The sequence below is a fragment of the Dermacentor variabilis genome, chromosome 1 (assembly GCF_050947875.1).
Source record: "Dermacentor variabilis isolate Ectoservices chromosome 1, ASM5094787v1, whole genome shotgun sequence".
Taxonomy (NCBI): Eukaryota; Metazoa; Arthropoda; class Arachnida; order Ixodida; family Ixodidae; genus Dermacentor; species Dermacentor variabilis.
This window is the reverse complement of record NC_134568.1, coordinates 201314177-201331184: the sequence shown is the minus strand read 5'-3', so window position 1 is coordinate 201331184 and position 17008 is coordinate 201314177. Positions and strand designations below refer to the sequence as shown.

The window sequence follows — 17008 nt, the reverse complement described above, 5'->3', positions numbered from 1 at the left end:
GCAGTGTTAGTATTTCCCCACATCCAGCAAGTATTTGCTGCGCTTTGGTTTGCAAATTTGGTAGTGTATAGTTTAACCAGCCATTTAACATTTCTTGTAGACTCACTACTGTTTTCATGTAGGTTAGGCATAATGTTCTGAAAGTCTTGCTCCTTCCTTCTCATTGCTTCAATGATGAAAGTGCTGCACCACTTGCGGCAAACTGGTGCATGAAGGAAATGCTGCTACATGCTGCGCCAAATTGTCATTTATCGCAGGTATTGCACCACGCCTGCGCCGACATGCACATGCTCCGGATAACCGAGCAAAGAAAAACAAGAACTTTTGTGAAAATCAATTTTATTGTATTTATAGTGCCAGCAGTATGAAGAAAATACCTAGTTTTGCTCAATGTTGTGCTTTGTTCAAACAGTCTCTACTTAAAATAATGCGATAATCCTGGCCGCAGGGGCACTTTGTATTCGCTGTCACCTGCCCGTCGCGTAGCCTGATGTTTGTAGCTTGTTGTTTCATTATTGTAGTTTGTAGCTTGTTGTTTCATTATTTTTAAGGTTGGAGCTTTGTGCCTATGCTTGCTGTTCTGTCCAGTAAGCACACCACCATATATTAGGCAAGTTCACAGTAGTTCCTAGCAGATTGCCTGTGTACCATACACTCTGACTAACATGCTCTTTAAGTGCAGGAGCTTATCCAGGTGCATTATTATTAATGTGCGAGGATGCGGCACTCGCACCCTATTACAAATTGGACAGCTGTACGTGTTCCACTTGTGAACATAAGTTCACAAGTGGGTTTCCAGGTTTCACAAGTGGGTCTCCACCTTGCGGGTTTCCGCAGAACTACTACGTCAAACACTTGCCTTTGCTTCGTGTTATCAATACATTCGACTTTGCCCTGCCATCTGCTAGCCGCCTGGTTAGCTCAGATGGTAGAGCGGCTGCCCCGAAAAGGTGGTGGTCCCGGGTTCGATTCCCGGACCAGGACAAATTTTTCTTCAACTGTGAGTCTTTTCTTTCAAGGAACCCGTATGGGTTTCCTTTGTAGCAATTGCTACAAACGGGTGGACGTCTGATTTTCTCTTCATTCATTTTGGTGAGATTACGTGAGATTTGCAATATTGGCAAGGCTTTATGAGAATTTTGAGATTGTGAACCTAGTTAAAGTCTTGTTAACACTACTAGTAAGCATTTTTTGCTTTAAAAAACAGGGTTAATTAGTGTGCATCGCACATGGCATTGGTTTAGCACAAAATATGGATAACTGGATATTGTCATATGCACTTGTATTTTGCAACAGTTTGGCCGACAACTTGGCAAAATGAGCACACCTGAAGTAAAGGTTCCTCTGTACCCATGTGAGCACCATTTCCTCCACACCTTACCTGTGGATGGCATGGATCCTGGCATGCCTGGTAAGTGTCCTGTCGTGATATAATCCTCTAATGCATTGTTCCTGGCTAACGAGGCAGGTTTTGTAAACTATACAGTGTCATTTCAGTGCCTTTGAGCATCTTTGCTAGCAGGCTAAATTACAAAACTGCTTTAACAATCTTGGTGGAGTGATGCAGTAGTTATTGAAATAACATGATGCAAGATGATGCCGTGGTCTAGCTATAGTGTAGCATTAACGGATCAACACATAAAGGGACCAGCTGATCAGCATTGAATTTACCCTACTGATGGCTCATATGTAACCTGAATGCGGCATTTATAAAATTTTGAAGGTAATTGTTTTTCGGCATGGAATACCGTCATATTCTTTTTTCAAACATTATGTTTCAGATGTTTTGATGTATAATTTATGTGAAGGCTGTAGCAATGCCTAAAGGTTGCCCTTAAATGTCCTTGTGGGACTTTATCGGTTTCACGTTTTTGAACTGACAGAACTCTTTATGCAAGTCTCCCAATAGCTTGCTTGCATACAGAGGCCATGTTTTTTATCTGGTGATTTTTATTTTTATTTATTCATACTATGGCCACTATCAGGCTTTCACAGGAGTGAACAGAAAAGTGTACAGCCAGGACACTATAGAGTCAAGGCATGTAACAAATGTAATGAAGCCCAAGGACTCGATGTTCAGCATGCAATACACGATAGGGACGCCGACGAATAGGATTCGTATCTCCAGTGTTTATACACAACAGATGTTTGGCCTACTGGCCTGTCGCCAAAATCAAAGATCTCACTGTACGATTTAGCAGGAGTCGTATGTCCGTGGCCTGTGCAGAGGTGAGGTGGTCAGGTGCAATCATTTTCGCGAGGTCATCCGTTAAGGAACCAGAGCTGTCAGCTGCAATTGGCGCTAATAAACCACTCTCGGCATTCAGACTCTCAGTGTCAAATTCGCAACCACTAGAAACGCTGGCCAAGAACATGCTGGCCGGAAGCACTTGCGGGCACAGGCTGAAATTAAGAAGTGGTAGAAGGACGCATTATTAGTAACCGTAACCAATGTATGCAGAACAGCAATGTTCCGGTTCGAAAGCACGTCGGTGATGGGGTGAAGCACATATTCACCGTCAGGAACCTGTGGCTGGGCGGTCAAAATGACGCAAGTAACTATCTCGGGTGACATACGCACATCTTGAAGCGAGCGCAAGCGCGGTGGAGCGGTACTTGGAGCATTGGCGAGTTGAGGCAGTCCTAACTGAAGAACGCCGGTCGCGCAGTCTAGAGCAGCATGAGTGGATAAAAAGTCCAATCCAAGGATAACGTCATGAAGGCAGTTGTCAATCACAGCAAAGATAACAGAAGTAGGGCGGCCGGCTATAATTAAATGTGCAGTACACATTCCAAGAACAACCAGCATGCCGCTGTCGGCCACACAAAGCACTCGGTCAGCTGCTGGGGTGAGGACCTTCTTTAAACGTCTACATATGCTAGCACTCATCGTAGATGTGTGGGCTCCAGTGTCGACGAATGCTTGGACAGGTCTGTCATCTATTTTGACGTCAATTACACTTCTCCTTGTGGGCAAAGACAGAGGATTTGCTGCAGTAGTCGGCAATGCAACATCACCTCCGAGGACTGCATTTCTAGTTTTCTGAAAGGGTGTGGCCTAAAGCTACAGGGGACGAAAGGCGACGTGACTGCGATGAACGGGAAGATGGGCAACATGTTTGTGGTGAACGAGAATGGTGTTTGTGCGGCGATGGTGAGCGGCTGTACCATGTGTTCCGAGCCGAGTTGGCGGCGCTGTTAGACTCGGCGGTAAGCGAAACATTGCGGGCATTTCCATCAAAACGGCTCAGGTTGGTCGCCGTGTGAGGTGTTGAGGGCCATGAGTTGCGACAGTATCGGGCGACATGACCCATGCGGCGATAGGTGAAACATATGGGCTGGTCGTCCGCAGTTCTCCACTCAGTCGGGTTGCGATAATGTGGAGAGTAGCGTCGGGGTGGAGCGAAAATAGTAGAAGGGTGTTCGTTAGCTCTGGGATTGTCAAGAGTACACACAGACTGTAAACCAATGTGTTCAAGTTTCTGGCGAACGATGGCTTGTACCAGGGGAACTGAAAATGTGGTAGCATCAGGGCTACGCGAACAGAAAGCTGCAGTTGCCATCGCATCCAGTTCACGTCTAACGATTCGCACCACGTCCTCTGATGGCGACGCATGCTGCTGTGCGGGTTGATCTTCACACGCCGTTGCGGCAGTATTGGGATGTCTGGCAAATGGTTGTAAGACGCGTCGGCTTTTGGCCTGCTCGAATTGTCGGCACTCTTTAATGATTGCGTCAACTGTAGAGCAGCTCTTGCACATGAGCAGATTAAACGCGTCGTCAGCAATGCCCTTAAGCACATGCCCAACCTTCTCAGTTTCTGTCATGTTGTGATCGGCTTTACGACAAAGAGCCAGCACGTCCTGGATGTATGAGACATAGTACTCCGTGGGGGATTGGGCACAGGAGGCCAGTTCCTGCTTTGCGGCAATTTTACGGCTGGCTGGTTTGCCAAACAACTCTGTCAATTTCTCTTTGCATTGATCCCAGTTGGTTAGTTCCTCTTCGTGGTTTTCGTACCACGCCTTTGCTGTGCCTCTTAGGTAGAACAACAGGTTAGCTAGCATAAGTGTTGGGTCCCATCTGTTGATTCCAGTCGCGCGTTTGTACATGGCCACCCACTCTTCAACGTCGGTGCCATCGGTCCCGCAGAAAGTTTCAGGATCGTTGGGTTGCACAACGACAACCGAAGGTGACAGCGACGTAGCTGGCGACGATGACGTTGGAGGCGGCAACGACGTTGATCCCGCGTGCTCACCGTCATTCATGGTGCGGACGGTGATGCGATGTCCACTGCGGAGCTCCGTTTCCAGCCGTGGTACCCCGCACCTCTCACCAATATGTTACGGGAATGTTGCCAGTATATAAAAACTATATTTACAATATATGTACAGGATGAGTTAGAATAGCTAAGATGGCTGACCACGAACAACACACAGCAGCCAGCGTCTCTGATCTTCTTCCTCTTTCTTCTCTCATCCTTCCGTAACAATATAGGGTTATTTGGAGGTTGGACAAGAGAGTGATAACAAAATGCCTCTATAATCTGCGAGTCCCTCAATTTCCTCACAAGTATTAATTTTCAGCTAGATCAGCGCCCAAGAAAACTAAGTCGAGGATGGAATTTAACCTAGTTGCACTGGAAACAACTTGAGTGAGCCCAAAGGACAAGGAAATATTTATTAATTCATTTCGAAATTGCTATGTCATGACCTGTTGTATTTAGTGATGGCCAGTGGATCCCAGGAGCATTGAAATCACCCATGCAGATTAACCGTGATGAAGCAATGTTAGTCTGGCACATTAAGTTTGTAATAAAATCGAACCTTGATATAATGAAGTTGTACCTGCAGCGAAAAACTTCGCTAAATCGCAAATTTCGGTGATTCGAGGTTTTAAAGTTTCAGCATTAAAAACAACTTCACAAATTCCCAGAGCATTCTGGGGGGATAATATTGTCTTAGCATTTATAAACAAATTGCAAGAAGGTCAGGTGAAGGTGCAGTTATGAGTGCCAGCGCGTGTGGTGCAGGTCGCACCGAGAGCAAAGCATCAGCGTGGCTCATGGCATCCGAGATTTGCCTGTTTTGCATCATGCGGCGCTATAAATCTTGGACACCATAGCTGACTGCACATATTGCCCGCAGATGGTGCCCACAAATTAAAAACAAAAGTGTAAAAAAATACGGATATTGGTCCTGAGCAAAAAAAAAGGGGGGGGGGGTCAATTTCGCCAGTAAGATGGAGCATTAATGGCGATAGCAGAGAGACTACATGAAGTAAGGTTCATAGTTTTAGCGGTGTCAAGCACGCTCAGGCAAATATTAACAGATCTGGCACGATGAACGTGAACTCGCAGTCACAACACGAGCGAGCGCTTCATGCCGTGTCTCGGAAACTTAAAATTACACAACTGCCAACACTAGATGCACATGAAGACATTATCCATTTTGGCTTGCTGCGGAGAGATTACCTCCAAAATCGATACAGCAGGTGGCCCGCACACAGATGCATGAGAGGAGGTGAAGGCAGATAGGCACATGTTCCTGCCCCCCCCCCCCCCCCCCCATTGCATGCTTCATCACATTATCACGCATTCACTCCCTCCCCATCCCTCTTGCGTAGAAGGAATCGTCAGCTCTTGTATTTCTCTGAGTTGTTTACCAACACGACAAATGGCACAGTGGTGTTTCCTGCCTACCACTTTCCGGCGCGCGTGCTTTGACAGCAGTATTGTGAGGCAAAGTTTTCATGCGGAAGGATGCTTGACAAAACTTTTGCCTCAGCCGACATAGTTTTTTGCTAGACTTACTAGCCATACATGCTCCAAGTACATGATTGAAATGGCTGAAAACTTTGTTAAATCGAAACTGGGTCACGAAGTTACTTTGTTAAATCGCGAAAAATAAATACATGGTTTTCAATGCAACTAAGATTGGGTAATGAAAATATTTCGTTACATTGCGAATTTCGTTAAGTCAAGGTTCGTTATATCGAGGCTTGACTGTAGCATGAAGGACATCAAGAGAAAAACCGAGTGGACGATATATGATGCTAATTACGATAAACTGATTATTCAGGACAATGTTACACTGCACGGATTCTGTCTCTGGGGATGAAGGCAAAACTGAAAAGCAGAGGTCCGTACGAATAAGCTGTCTGACACCACTGCCGGTGCCGTGAATCCTGTCTAGGCACATGGCAGTAAAAGTGGGTGGAGTAAACTCGAAGTCATAAATATTACTATGTAGCCATGACTCAGTAGTGCCAATAACATGTGGGGAATAAATAGAAATAAGAGACAGTAAGTCTAGAAGCTTTTCTTTAACAATACTGCGAGCGTTAATGTTCAAAACAATGAGGTTATCCAGATGGCCAGAAGGAGGTCAGGTAGGGGATAAGCCGGCAGTCGAAAACACAGGCACATAAGGTAATGGTTGATTAGGTACTTTTACTAATGTGTTTGAACTGTCATCCCAGTTATTATGAACCTTGTTAAATGAATGCATGATGAGTGAACCTCCTGGGAAACAAAACCAAAGCTCGTTCATAGAAATGCTATCGTAGTAAATCATTTAAAGTGCTCTGAGGCTTTCCAGTAATTGTTTCTAGGGTTTCAAGATCCAGGACCTTTATTTAACGCAAGAAAGTGACAAGTGAAGAATGTCATGGCAGTAGTTCTTTAAAGAACACAAGGGTAAGAATAACAACAACCTAGAGGCTTGATTTTTAGACGATGAAGACAAGGAAAGCATAGAGGCAATTCACTGTTCTTTTCATGTGTAATGTGAAAATAATAAGGAAAATGGAAATAAAACTGAATGTAACGACAAATTGCCTCTGACGAGCCAAAACCACATCTGCATTTTGTGTATGGTGCTCTATCATTGAGCTACTGTGGTGGGCACCTTCCTGTCCATTTTCTTGAGCGTTTGGGTATGTGTACTAGATCTAGCCCTGGGAGCATTAGCCACTACCACTCATGGCCATAGCAGCAGATATGGAAGAGCCACTACCAGGTAGCAGCAGGCAACTGGACAATGATGCCCTCATGTGCTACATGCTGTCATCGAGGCTGCCAAAGTCAACACCCTCGCTATGCAGTTCATGTGCTATGCACATGTAATGCGGAAGATATATAGGTTTGGCTCCCACCTGGGGCAAGTTGTCTTTTCATTCACTTTCATTTCTTTTTACCTTATTGTTTCTACATTTCAATTAAAATAAGCCTTGTTGAAGAGCATCTGCTGCGGCTGTGGGAGGCAAGTGCTGCTGCCGGGTACCTACCAGTAAAATAGGTACAAGCGCGCTCCAAGCCTGGTGCTTGGTCATTATGGGACCTCGATACTTGGAAAAAGGTGTTTGTCCCCAACCTGAAGGTGTTCCCAGCTCAGTAGGTGCATTAGGGGTTAATACAGCAAGCTGGGTGAGTTGGTGACTGAACATATTCCTAGGGGTGGGCAGCACAGCCTGGACGAAGGACAAAAGGAAGTGGATGATACGAGTTGTTAGTCTGCGCTCGTATCGTCCACTTCCTTTTGCCCTTCGTCCAGGTTGCGCTGCCTACCCCTAGGCATTTGGGGGCCCTCATGGGAAATTGCATGCCACCATGGCAGCGGCCCAAACCTCCTTTTTGTTGTGCTCACAAGGGTTTCATAGGGAATTTAGGGCACAGGCTCTTTTCCAAAGCATATCCCGCCTGAAAGAAGCCAAACACCAGGTCAGGGTCCACTTGTGCCCATTTGAACCAGTGGGTGCCAAGTGGTGGTGGCAATTTAATTGGAAGTTAATTTCCCCTACGCTTTTTTGTCTTCATTGTCTGTTGGCTTCATGTGGTTGTAACTACACAACAAAATATTGAGCCCCTTGATTCCCTTTATTCTCACTTTTACGTTCTTTAAATAAATTTATTGATTCTTGAAAGAGAAAAAGTCCTTGTATAGAATTGAATAAAACCAAAGAGTAGGAGCACAGCATTTATTGTCAAAATATTTTTGTACAGTGTAATTATTTTCATGAAAAGGATGCACACGTTTTTTAATATGGCATAGGTGTTGCTAGATTTGCTGAAGTCTGGGAATCCTGAGCAGCCTTTTAGTAGTGTAGTGGAAGTTAGAAGTCTATAATAGGGGTTTTCTTAGTGTTAAAGGTCTTTGCGTCTGGTGTTTATGCAGTGATTCACGACTGTGATGGCCACTTCTACTTGAGAGCACATGAAGGAGCATATCTTGCTGGAGGCTTTGAACCTCGAAGTAAGCCAGCTGATCTCAGCATCATTCCATCTGGAGAATTGGGGACACTTCCAGAAGACTGGGATCAGTTCTGTAAGCTCTTTGCTCTTATGCCTCTTGCCACTGTCATATGGCCGTTCACTGACCTCAACTTACATTAATCTTCATGCTAAATACTTCTCTCAGCAATATTTGTAGCCTAAATTTCATGAGACACACATCCCAGGCATGTCAGCACTTCTCACGCATGACTTGATCTTGGTATATATGTCGCACAGAAAATTCGCATGTTAACAAATTTTAGTGTGCAGTGAGCCATCATGGAGTCCACGTGCTTCATACTTTGCCTGATGAACATAGAAAGCAACAGAAAAAGGTTGATATTACCATGGTGCTCCATACTGAAGTTTGAAAACTGATTGTGTTATCTAGTTACATTTGGCAGTGCCTCCTTTAATTCAAGGCTGTGCATTCAATCCATGAAGCAATTTGTTTTTCTTTTTCACAAATTTCATGTTTAAAAAGTGTTTATGAACAAGTGTAAATACCTACATATATGCAATCTGAAGGGACCTTCAATACAAATTAAGCTTCTGTTTTATGGATGGTGATGCTTTTAGGTGTTTTTCTTAGCACTGATGTTAAAGCATTTGATACATTAAACAGTTCAAGAAATCAAGATCCTGATGCTGTAACACATGTAATTATGATTTTTATTATAACTGTGAAATGATAGTTGTGCTATTCACACACATTTGCTTTTGATTTGAGAAGTGTGCAGCTTGTATACCGTACATACTTGTGTAAGGGCTATACTTTCTTCTGCAATTTTGGCAGTGTGTGACTCATACACAGGTATGCCATTTGCAGCTCAAATTTCAGTCCACATATAAAAAAAAAAGCGCCTAATTTCTGTCATTATACCAACACGCTATCTGGCATCTGTGGCACTGTACATTGTTAGGCATTCTCTTTCCATTGCAGACAATCGTGCTATCTCATGCTACCATCTGGTAGCTGATCTAATCACGATCACTGCACTGTACGTGAAACACAACTGTTTGTTTGCCACTTTCTTTTTTTTCATAAATTTTGAGCATGTAAGGGTGTGGCCCTTACTCAAGTATATATGGTAATTTGTCTATATGATATTTTAGTAGGTGCAACCTGCCTTGCAATTTCCATTAAAGTGAAATGAGTATTCCAAAAGTTATTGTTTTTAAGCAGTGTCTCTGCTTTATTGGCAGGGTTTAAATTATTTTAAAATGATATGCTTGGTGAGAGTCCAGAAAAACTTACGTTTTCTTTTCTTGCTTTGTCTATGAAAGATATCCTGTTGAAGGAAATTCTTTTCCGTTTTCCAAACCTGGGAAACGTGGAAGTTGACAGACTTTACAATTGCCCTGAAAGCTTTACACCTGATTGTCGTTGGATTATAGGGGAAGCTCCAGAGGTGAGCTATGTAAATTTCTGTTTACCGCATTAAAATGAGCTTGTGTGAGTGTATTTGTGATTAACCTTTTTTTCTTTCATTGTACTTGGCATTTTATGATCTAACATTGCACAATAAAATAAAGTGGTGCATTATGACTGCTGTTTGAATTCAGAACTGGCTGTTAAGTATTGTGACTTATATTTTTTTACAATTTTAGTGTGTGTTTTGAGTGAGGCTTGCTATGAAAATTGAATGGAAGCCTTCGGTGGTCTCATGAGATTAAGGGGCCTTGGGCATATTATTTTGGTCTTAATAGTGATGAGATAGGTCACAGCATAACATGGTCAAGAAGAATCAGGGAAACTGAGGGGCTCAATTTTAAGTAACACCCATGTGAAGCCAGCAGACAATAAAACTGAGGGAAGCATACAGGAAACTGACTTTTATTGAACTGCAGAATTAACTAATAAGGGTTAAACTTGTGATGTATTCTACAGAAAGGTGAAGCAACGTAAATTAAAGAGCAGTGAAATATAACAGTCACTGAAAAATATGAGGAACTAAGTGCTCCTAAGAAAAAGTTTATTCATGGCTCATACACAGATAAAGCATGATCCACTGAAATATGTAAGCAGCTCACAACGAATAAGTAAAATGAACTCAGTGTCGCAACTCTAAGTTGCATCATGACCAAATAGGAAATGTGTGAAGTATTCTTTGAATTTGCATGTTAGCGGACCATATGTTAACTACTACACTTCTGCCCACATGTGGAGTATCTGTATGGCCAGAGTTATGTGGCTGTACAATATACATAACCAGTAAGCGTTTTGCTGTATGTCATTACAAAATACAAATTACAAATTGCTGTACAGTAGCATGGCTATTGCCAGGATAATATAGTTTCCTGTGAGATGTTTCGTTTTGCCAGGGTCTAGAGCAATAACTTGCAGATCCATCTCACTCACCTTTAATGTATGAGAATTGATCAATGTTAACTATGTTTTGTATACATGGGGCTCAGCATATTTGGTTTTCATTCTCTCAATAGTCTGCACACTTTTTTTGGTTTTTGTTTCCATCAGAAATTGGGGGTTTTCTTGATGAATATATTTTTTAGATTAAATTTTACCTGCTTTCTTTCAGTAGATAATTATCTGCATTCACCTTAATGTTTTTTTCCCCACATGAATATCCAGTTCACTGACTTATTGACACTGAAACGTGCTGTATGACTGCACATCCTGCTCTTCAAGAGTGCAGTTGCATCCAAATACAGAATAACAAAGTTTTTGAGAACCTGTCTATGGCAAAGGCACAATGCCACATAGGGATGTGACTATGAAGGGATGAAGGAAATACATCTCTCTGGTGAATTTATTTTCTTTGACCCTTTTCGGTTAAAACCAGATTAGTTTAAAAAAATTTTGTTTGCCTTTTTTGGTATTTATTGGTTTAAACTGAAAACACTGAACCCTAGTTATACAGTGTGTACCAGCAATGGGCAAACGATGAGAAGAACACAGGACCAGCATGTGTCCTGGTTTCTTCTCTCCCATTGTCCATTTTTATATATGTTGTACAACATATGTAACCATGTCAAGCCAACTAGTGTGCCAACATATTCTTATATGTGTTGATATGTTTGCAGCATTAAAGAGAGAATAAGCGCAGGTATTAAGTCTAGCTGATGTTATTAATTAGGGTTTCAGTCTGTCTAAAGCATCATTTTTAGTGGGAACGGTAACTCTGTAAGTGAGAAAATGACGTGAACTTGGTACAGGATTGGCGCTACTACTATGAAAATATGGTACCAGCTCCCATAACGTAACATGTCTCCTTTATAATTGGTAAATTGTAGTGAACAACTAGTAAAAAAAATAATCATGTTGCATTTAAAGATGCAAGAAATTGCAGAGGTCAATTTGATGGAATTTTCCTACACAAGAACTCATTGGTGCTGCCACTTCACGCAAGTCTGTCAGTCATTTATATGGGAATGTGGCACCTTCTTTATGCTATAAGTATTTGACAAAGAGCAGGCTTTACTACCTGGCTGAACATAAGCTATATACATGCAGCTTGCTAGGAACATTTATTTACTTCAATTATTTCAAGATATCTTACCAGTGGAATTATTGTGTGGCCCCTTCAGTCTCAATTCCCTCTGCAACTAGCTCACCTCTTCGCATGAAATAAACATTCTGAGGTTTCTGGAAAGGTAATTAAACAATATACATTTATTTAATGTTTGCCTTTAGTGCCCCTTTAATTTGTGAGGCGATGATTACTGTGTTCTTTTGTCGATGCTTTCCAAGTTCAGTGAAACTTTCAAGGAATGTGGTTCATGCCAAAAGGTACCGGCTAAGTGTATTGTTCAACTGTGCCCACATTAATATATTTGGCTTCCTTCTATGCCAAGTGTTCCATAAATGGGGGTACCAGGTATACACTAGTCTTCCAGCTAATCAGTTGACTTGTTTACGCTCATATTTTGCAACAAAGTGCCATGGTGGCACCATCTTTCATCATTATGGTGAAACATGGTGGATCGCGTGTTTTACTGTATCAGTGACAGATGGGGCATCACCATTGCTTTGTAGGGAAACCACCACTTCTTGAGTAGCATCACCACAAACTATGTGCACTATGGATTTATTGTGAACAAAGCAAGTGGGGCAAGTAATACACGCAAATGTGGTAATAAACTGAACCCACTGCTTAATGCTGTGTGTCAAATTAAAGCACAAGTGAGCCAGTGGTACTATAGTTGGCAGAGTTGTGTATACCTGGCACTTCTATTTATGGAACACTCAATATATGTTGTGGCAGCTTGTTTCTTATCTGATAATGCCAGCAATATTTTTATTGACTGTTGTTTTCCACGAGGCCCCACTTGCAGTTCTCAAACCATGACACATGCCTCCATTTTCTTTTAATGTGCTTATAACAGATTTTCTTGAAATAAAGACTGAATCTGGACATATATCACAAGTTCTGCCTAAAGGGACACTAAAGAGCAACACTAAGTCAGGGTGAACTGGTATCCTTTCAAAACCCAGATTCATTCACAATGACTCCCACTGCACCATTTGTGCCATTTTGCTACATTTAGACTTGCCTGCTCCTGGCTGCCCCCACTCAAGTACTTATTTGCACCAACTGCGCAGAAGTGCGGTATTTTCGCCTTTTCACGGCAGTGCAATGTTTTCACTAGGGTCACTACGGCCATGCCCTCTGCTATAGAGGTCTCCCTGATAAGAAGCAATATGGGGTAGGATTCCTAATCCATAAGGACATAGCGGGCAACATTGACTAATTCTACAGCATTAATGAGAGGGTAGCAGTAGTCGTAATCAACCTTAATAAGAGGTATAGCTTAAAGGTAGTACAAGCCTATGCTCCAACATCCAGTCACGACGATGAGGAAATAGATCACTTTTACGAAGATGTAGAATTAGCGATGAGAAAAGTGCAAACTCGGTATACAGTAGTAATGGGTGACTTCAATGCAAAAGTGGGGAAAAAGCAGGTGGGTGAACAGGCAATTGGCAACTATGGCGTCGATTCTAGAAACGCTAGAGGAAAGATGCTGGTAGAATTCGCAGAAAGGAATAAGCTTCGAATAATGAACACCTTTTTCAGGAAGTGTAGCAACAGAAAGTGGACTTGGAAAAGCCCAAATGGTGAAACTAGAAATGATACTGATTTCATACTTTCTGCCGATCCCAGCATAGTGCAGGAGCTAGAAGTGATAGGTAGGGTAAAGTGCAGTGATCATAGGTTAGTGAGGGCTGGGATTCACCTCAATTTGAAGAGAGAAAGAGTAAAATTGGTCAAGTAGAAACGGGCCAACCTAGAGGCGGTAAGGGCAAAAGCAGACAAATTCGGGCTGGTACTTGCAACCAAATGTGCGACCTTAGAACAGAGAGATGAAGATGGCATAGGGGTAACGAATGAAACCATAACTAGGCTGGCTGCAGAGGCAGCAATTGGAAGTGGGAGGCAAGGCACCAGGGGAAGCAGTAGGCAAGCTTTACCAAGTAACAAAGGACCTAATAAAGAAACGACAAAGAATGAAAGTGTCCAACTCAAGAGATATAATTCGCGGAACTGTCAAAACTGATTAACAAGGTGAAATTAAGGGATATTCGAAATTATAATGTGAGAAAGACTTAAGAATCCATAAAAAATCAACTTTGCCTGAAATCAGTGAGAAGGAAACTTGGCATAGGACAAACCAAGATGTATGCACTGAAAGATAAGGAGGATAATAGGTAATAGAGGGAAGTAATAGAGGTAATAGAAGGAGTACCTAGAGGAGCCACGATACCTCCATAAGAAACAGTAATGAATACGATACAGAAACTCCTCCTATAACTAGCGATGAGGTCAGAAGGGCCTTGTAAGATATGAAACTGGGAAAAGCGGCAGGAGAAGATGGAATAACAGTCAATTAAATCAAAGGTGGAGGAGACATACCTAATGCTTGGAAAACTGGCGGCTTTTTATACAAAAGTGTCTGTCGACTGCAAGGGTCCCAGAAAACTTAAAGAATGCAAACATTATACTAATCCACAAAAAGGGAGATGTTAAAGAATTGAAAAATTATAGGCCCATTAACTTACCCCCAGTATTATATAAAATATTTGCCAAAATAATCTCCAATAGAATAAGGGCAACACTGGACTTTAGTCAACCAAGGGAACAGGCTGGCTTCAGGAAGGGGTACTGTACAATGGTTCACATCCATGTAATCAATTAGGTAATGGAGAAATCTGCAGAGTACAATCAGCCTCTCTATATGGCTTTCAGAGATTACGAAGAGGCATTCGATTCAGTAGAAATAATAGCAGTCATAGAGGCATTATGTGATCAAGAAGTACAGAACGCTTACGTAAATATCTTGGAAAGTATCTAGAGATTCTACAGCTACTTTAACTCTACACAAGAAATGTAGGAAGATGTCTATAAAGAAAGGGGTCAGACAAGGAGACACAATCTCTCCAATGCTATTCATTGCGTGCTTGGAAGAAATTTTCAAGCTATTAAACTGGGAAGGCTTAGGAATAAAGATGACAGTGAATATCTCAGCAATCTTTGGTTTGCAGATGACGTTGTTCTATTCAGCAACACTGCAGACGAGTTGCAACAAATGATTGAGGACCTTAACAGAGAGAGTGTAAGAGTGGGGTTGGAAGATTAATATGCAGAAGACAAAGATACTGATCACTAGCCAGGCAAGGAAACAAGAGTTCAGGATTGCCAGTCAGCCTCTAGAGTCTGTGAAGGAGTATGTTTACCTAGGTGAATTAATCACAGGAAACCCTAATCATGCGAGGAAAATTCACAGAAGAATAAAAATAGGTTGGAGCATGTATGGCAGACATTGTCAGCTCCCGACTGGAACTTACCATTATCATTGAAAAGGAAGGTGTACAATCAGTGCATTTTACCGGTGCTGACATACAAGGCAGAGACTTGAATACTGACAAAGAAGCTTGAGAACAAGGTAAGGATCGTGCAAAGAGCGCTGGAATGAAGAATGCTAGGCATAACATTAAGAGGCAGAAAGAGAGCGGTGTGGATCAGAGAGCCAACAGGGATAACCGATATTCTAATTGACATTAAGAGAAAAAAAATGGAGCTGGGTATGTGATGCATGTGGTGCAGGTTAGATAACCGTTGGGCCATTAGGGTTACAGAATGGGTACCAAGAGAAAAGCGCAGTCGAGGACGGCAGAAGACTAGGTGGGGCGATGAAATAAGGAAATTCGTGGGCGCTAGTTGGAATCAGCTGGATGGGTAATTGGAGATTGCAGGGAGAGACGTTCGTCCTGCAGGGGCCATAAAATAGGATGATGATGATGATGATGATGATGATGATGATGCAACTACAGTCAAGGAGCTATTTTCCGGACGTTGATAACGCGGACATCTTCACGGGACCGCCACGGTACCCCATACATTCAGTGTGTAAGAACGTCTGAAATTTCGTACTGAAAAACCCTTCACCGTCCGATTTTCTGGGCTTTTTGCCTTGACCGCAGGACCGAAACGGCGTTGATCGAAGCCACCACCGCTGTCGCCATTTTGATTATCACGCCGCCTCGAACAGGCGCTCTCGCACGCAGAGGCCTAGCTACTTCGACGTTTGCTACCGAGCTTCTTGTTGTTTGGTGCCGTGTTTTGGATTAAAACAATTCGCCGCTGATGACAATGGCGCCGACTCCACCTATGTAATCCTTGCCAATGGCTTCGAAGCTTGCATAATGCCATTTCCCAAAAGTCAAGCTTCGCCTCAGTATAGCAGTGTTACGCGGGGAAGCATACGTGAAACATTGCAGTGAAGCTTACCACGAGGGGGAAGAGGCATTTGTCACAGGACACAATATGTATTCCTTAATTGTACACGTGTGCACCCGCCGTCTTCTGTCACAGTACGAGAACCGACACGCCTAATAATTGTACTGGCAGGCCTTCAGAGCTATTTCGGATGTGCCTGTGACAATTTGAACTCCTCCCCGCAGGGATGTCTGCGTAAGCAGACGTTTGGTGTGTTGCGACACCACGTACCCGAGCACACGAGGGTTGGACTCTCCCGCGTCTAACCGTGCGCGGCTTAGCCGTGTCCGGGGAAAAGGGGATCTTGTGGGTTGAGCCAATGCCGGGTGCTTGGACCTTGGACCCTTGGCGGCGGCAACACACTCGATCCTTTGGCCTCGGCTTCACGTAGACGGCACCCCAAGCCTGACCCACCTGGGGGAAATCGGTAGTTGCTTTTTCCCGTCTCTCGCTACCTCCAACCTTCTTCTTTCTCTCACTTTCAATCTTTCCTGTCTTCTCTTTATTTTTCTGTTACTTCCGACTTCGTGGGCATCAAGGGTTAACCTTGTGCATTATATCCAGCCTTGGGTATATGTATTTGGTAATAGCGGGGTGGTACCGCTGGCGTGCGCAGAACTGAAAACTTTTCATCCTGTGTCGTCCCCTGGTTGGGCTCCATGGTGGGCGGTGGCCATCCCCGCCAAAAACTCCGTACTACTAATAGCCACCTCTTTCCCCCCGACTCCCTGATCGCCCTCAGAAATGAGGGTGCACCAAAGATGTTTTCCCATTTCTTGGAAACAAATCGCCAAATTTCCCCTGATTCCATGTAGTTCATTCTAACAAACCTGAAAAAAACCATGAGAATTATTTCTCGTTTTCTCATGTCTAAATATCTCACTGAAACTCTTGGTGCAGGCTATAAAGCATCGAAAATGGCTAGCGGCGATCCCCTTTTGGAACTCTGCGATCTGAAACAACTCTAAATTTTCCATAAGTTGTGTCATTCGGGGAA

General features: G+C 43.0%; 1 protein-coding gene across 2 annotated transcripts in view; it reads left to right on the top strand.

Moving 5' to 3' along the window:
- Positions 1-17008, top strand: part of LOC142590924 (pyruvate dehydrogenase phosphatase regulatory subunit, mitochondrial) — a 121499-nt gene that overhangs the window by 37431 nt on the left and 67060 nt on the right. For both annotated transcript variants that reach the window (XM_075703323.1, XM_075703321.1), the window contains exons 8-10: positions 1297-1411; positions 8175-8324; positions 9560-9684. In XM_075703323.1, coding sequence (XP_075559438.1) covers positions 1297-1411; positions 8175-8324; positions 9560-9684 — 390 coding nt within the window. The remainder of the gene's footprint in view (positions 1-1296; positions 1412-8174; positions 8325-9559; positions 9685-17008) is intronic.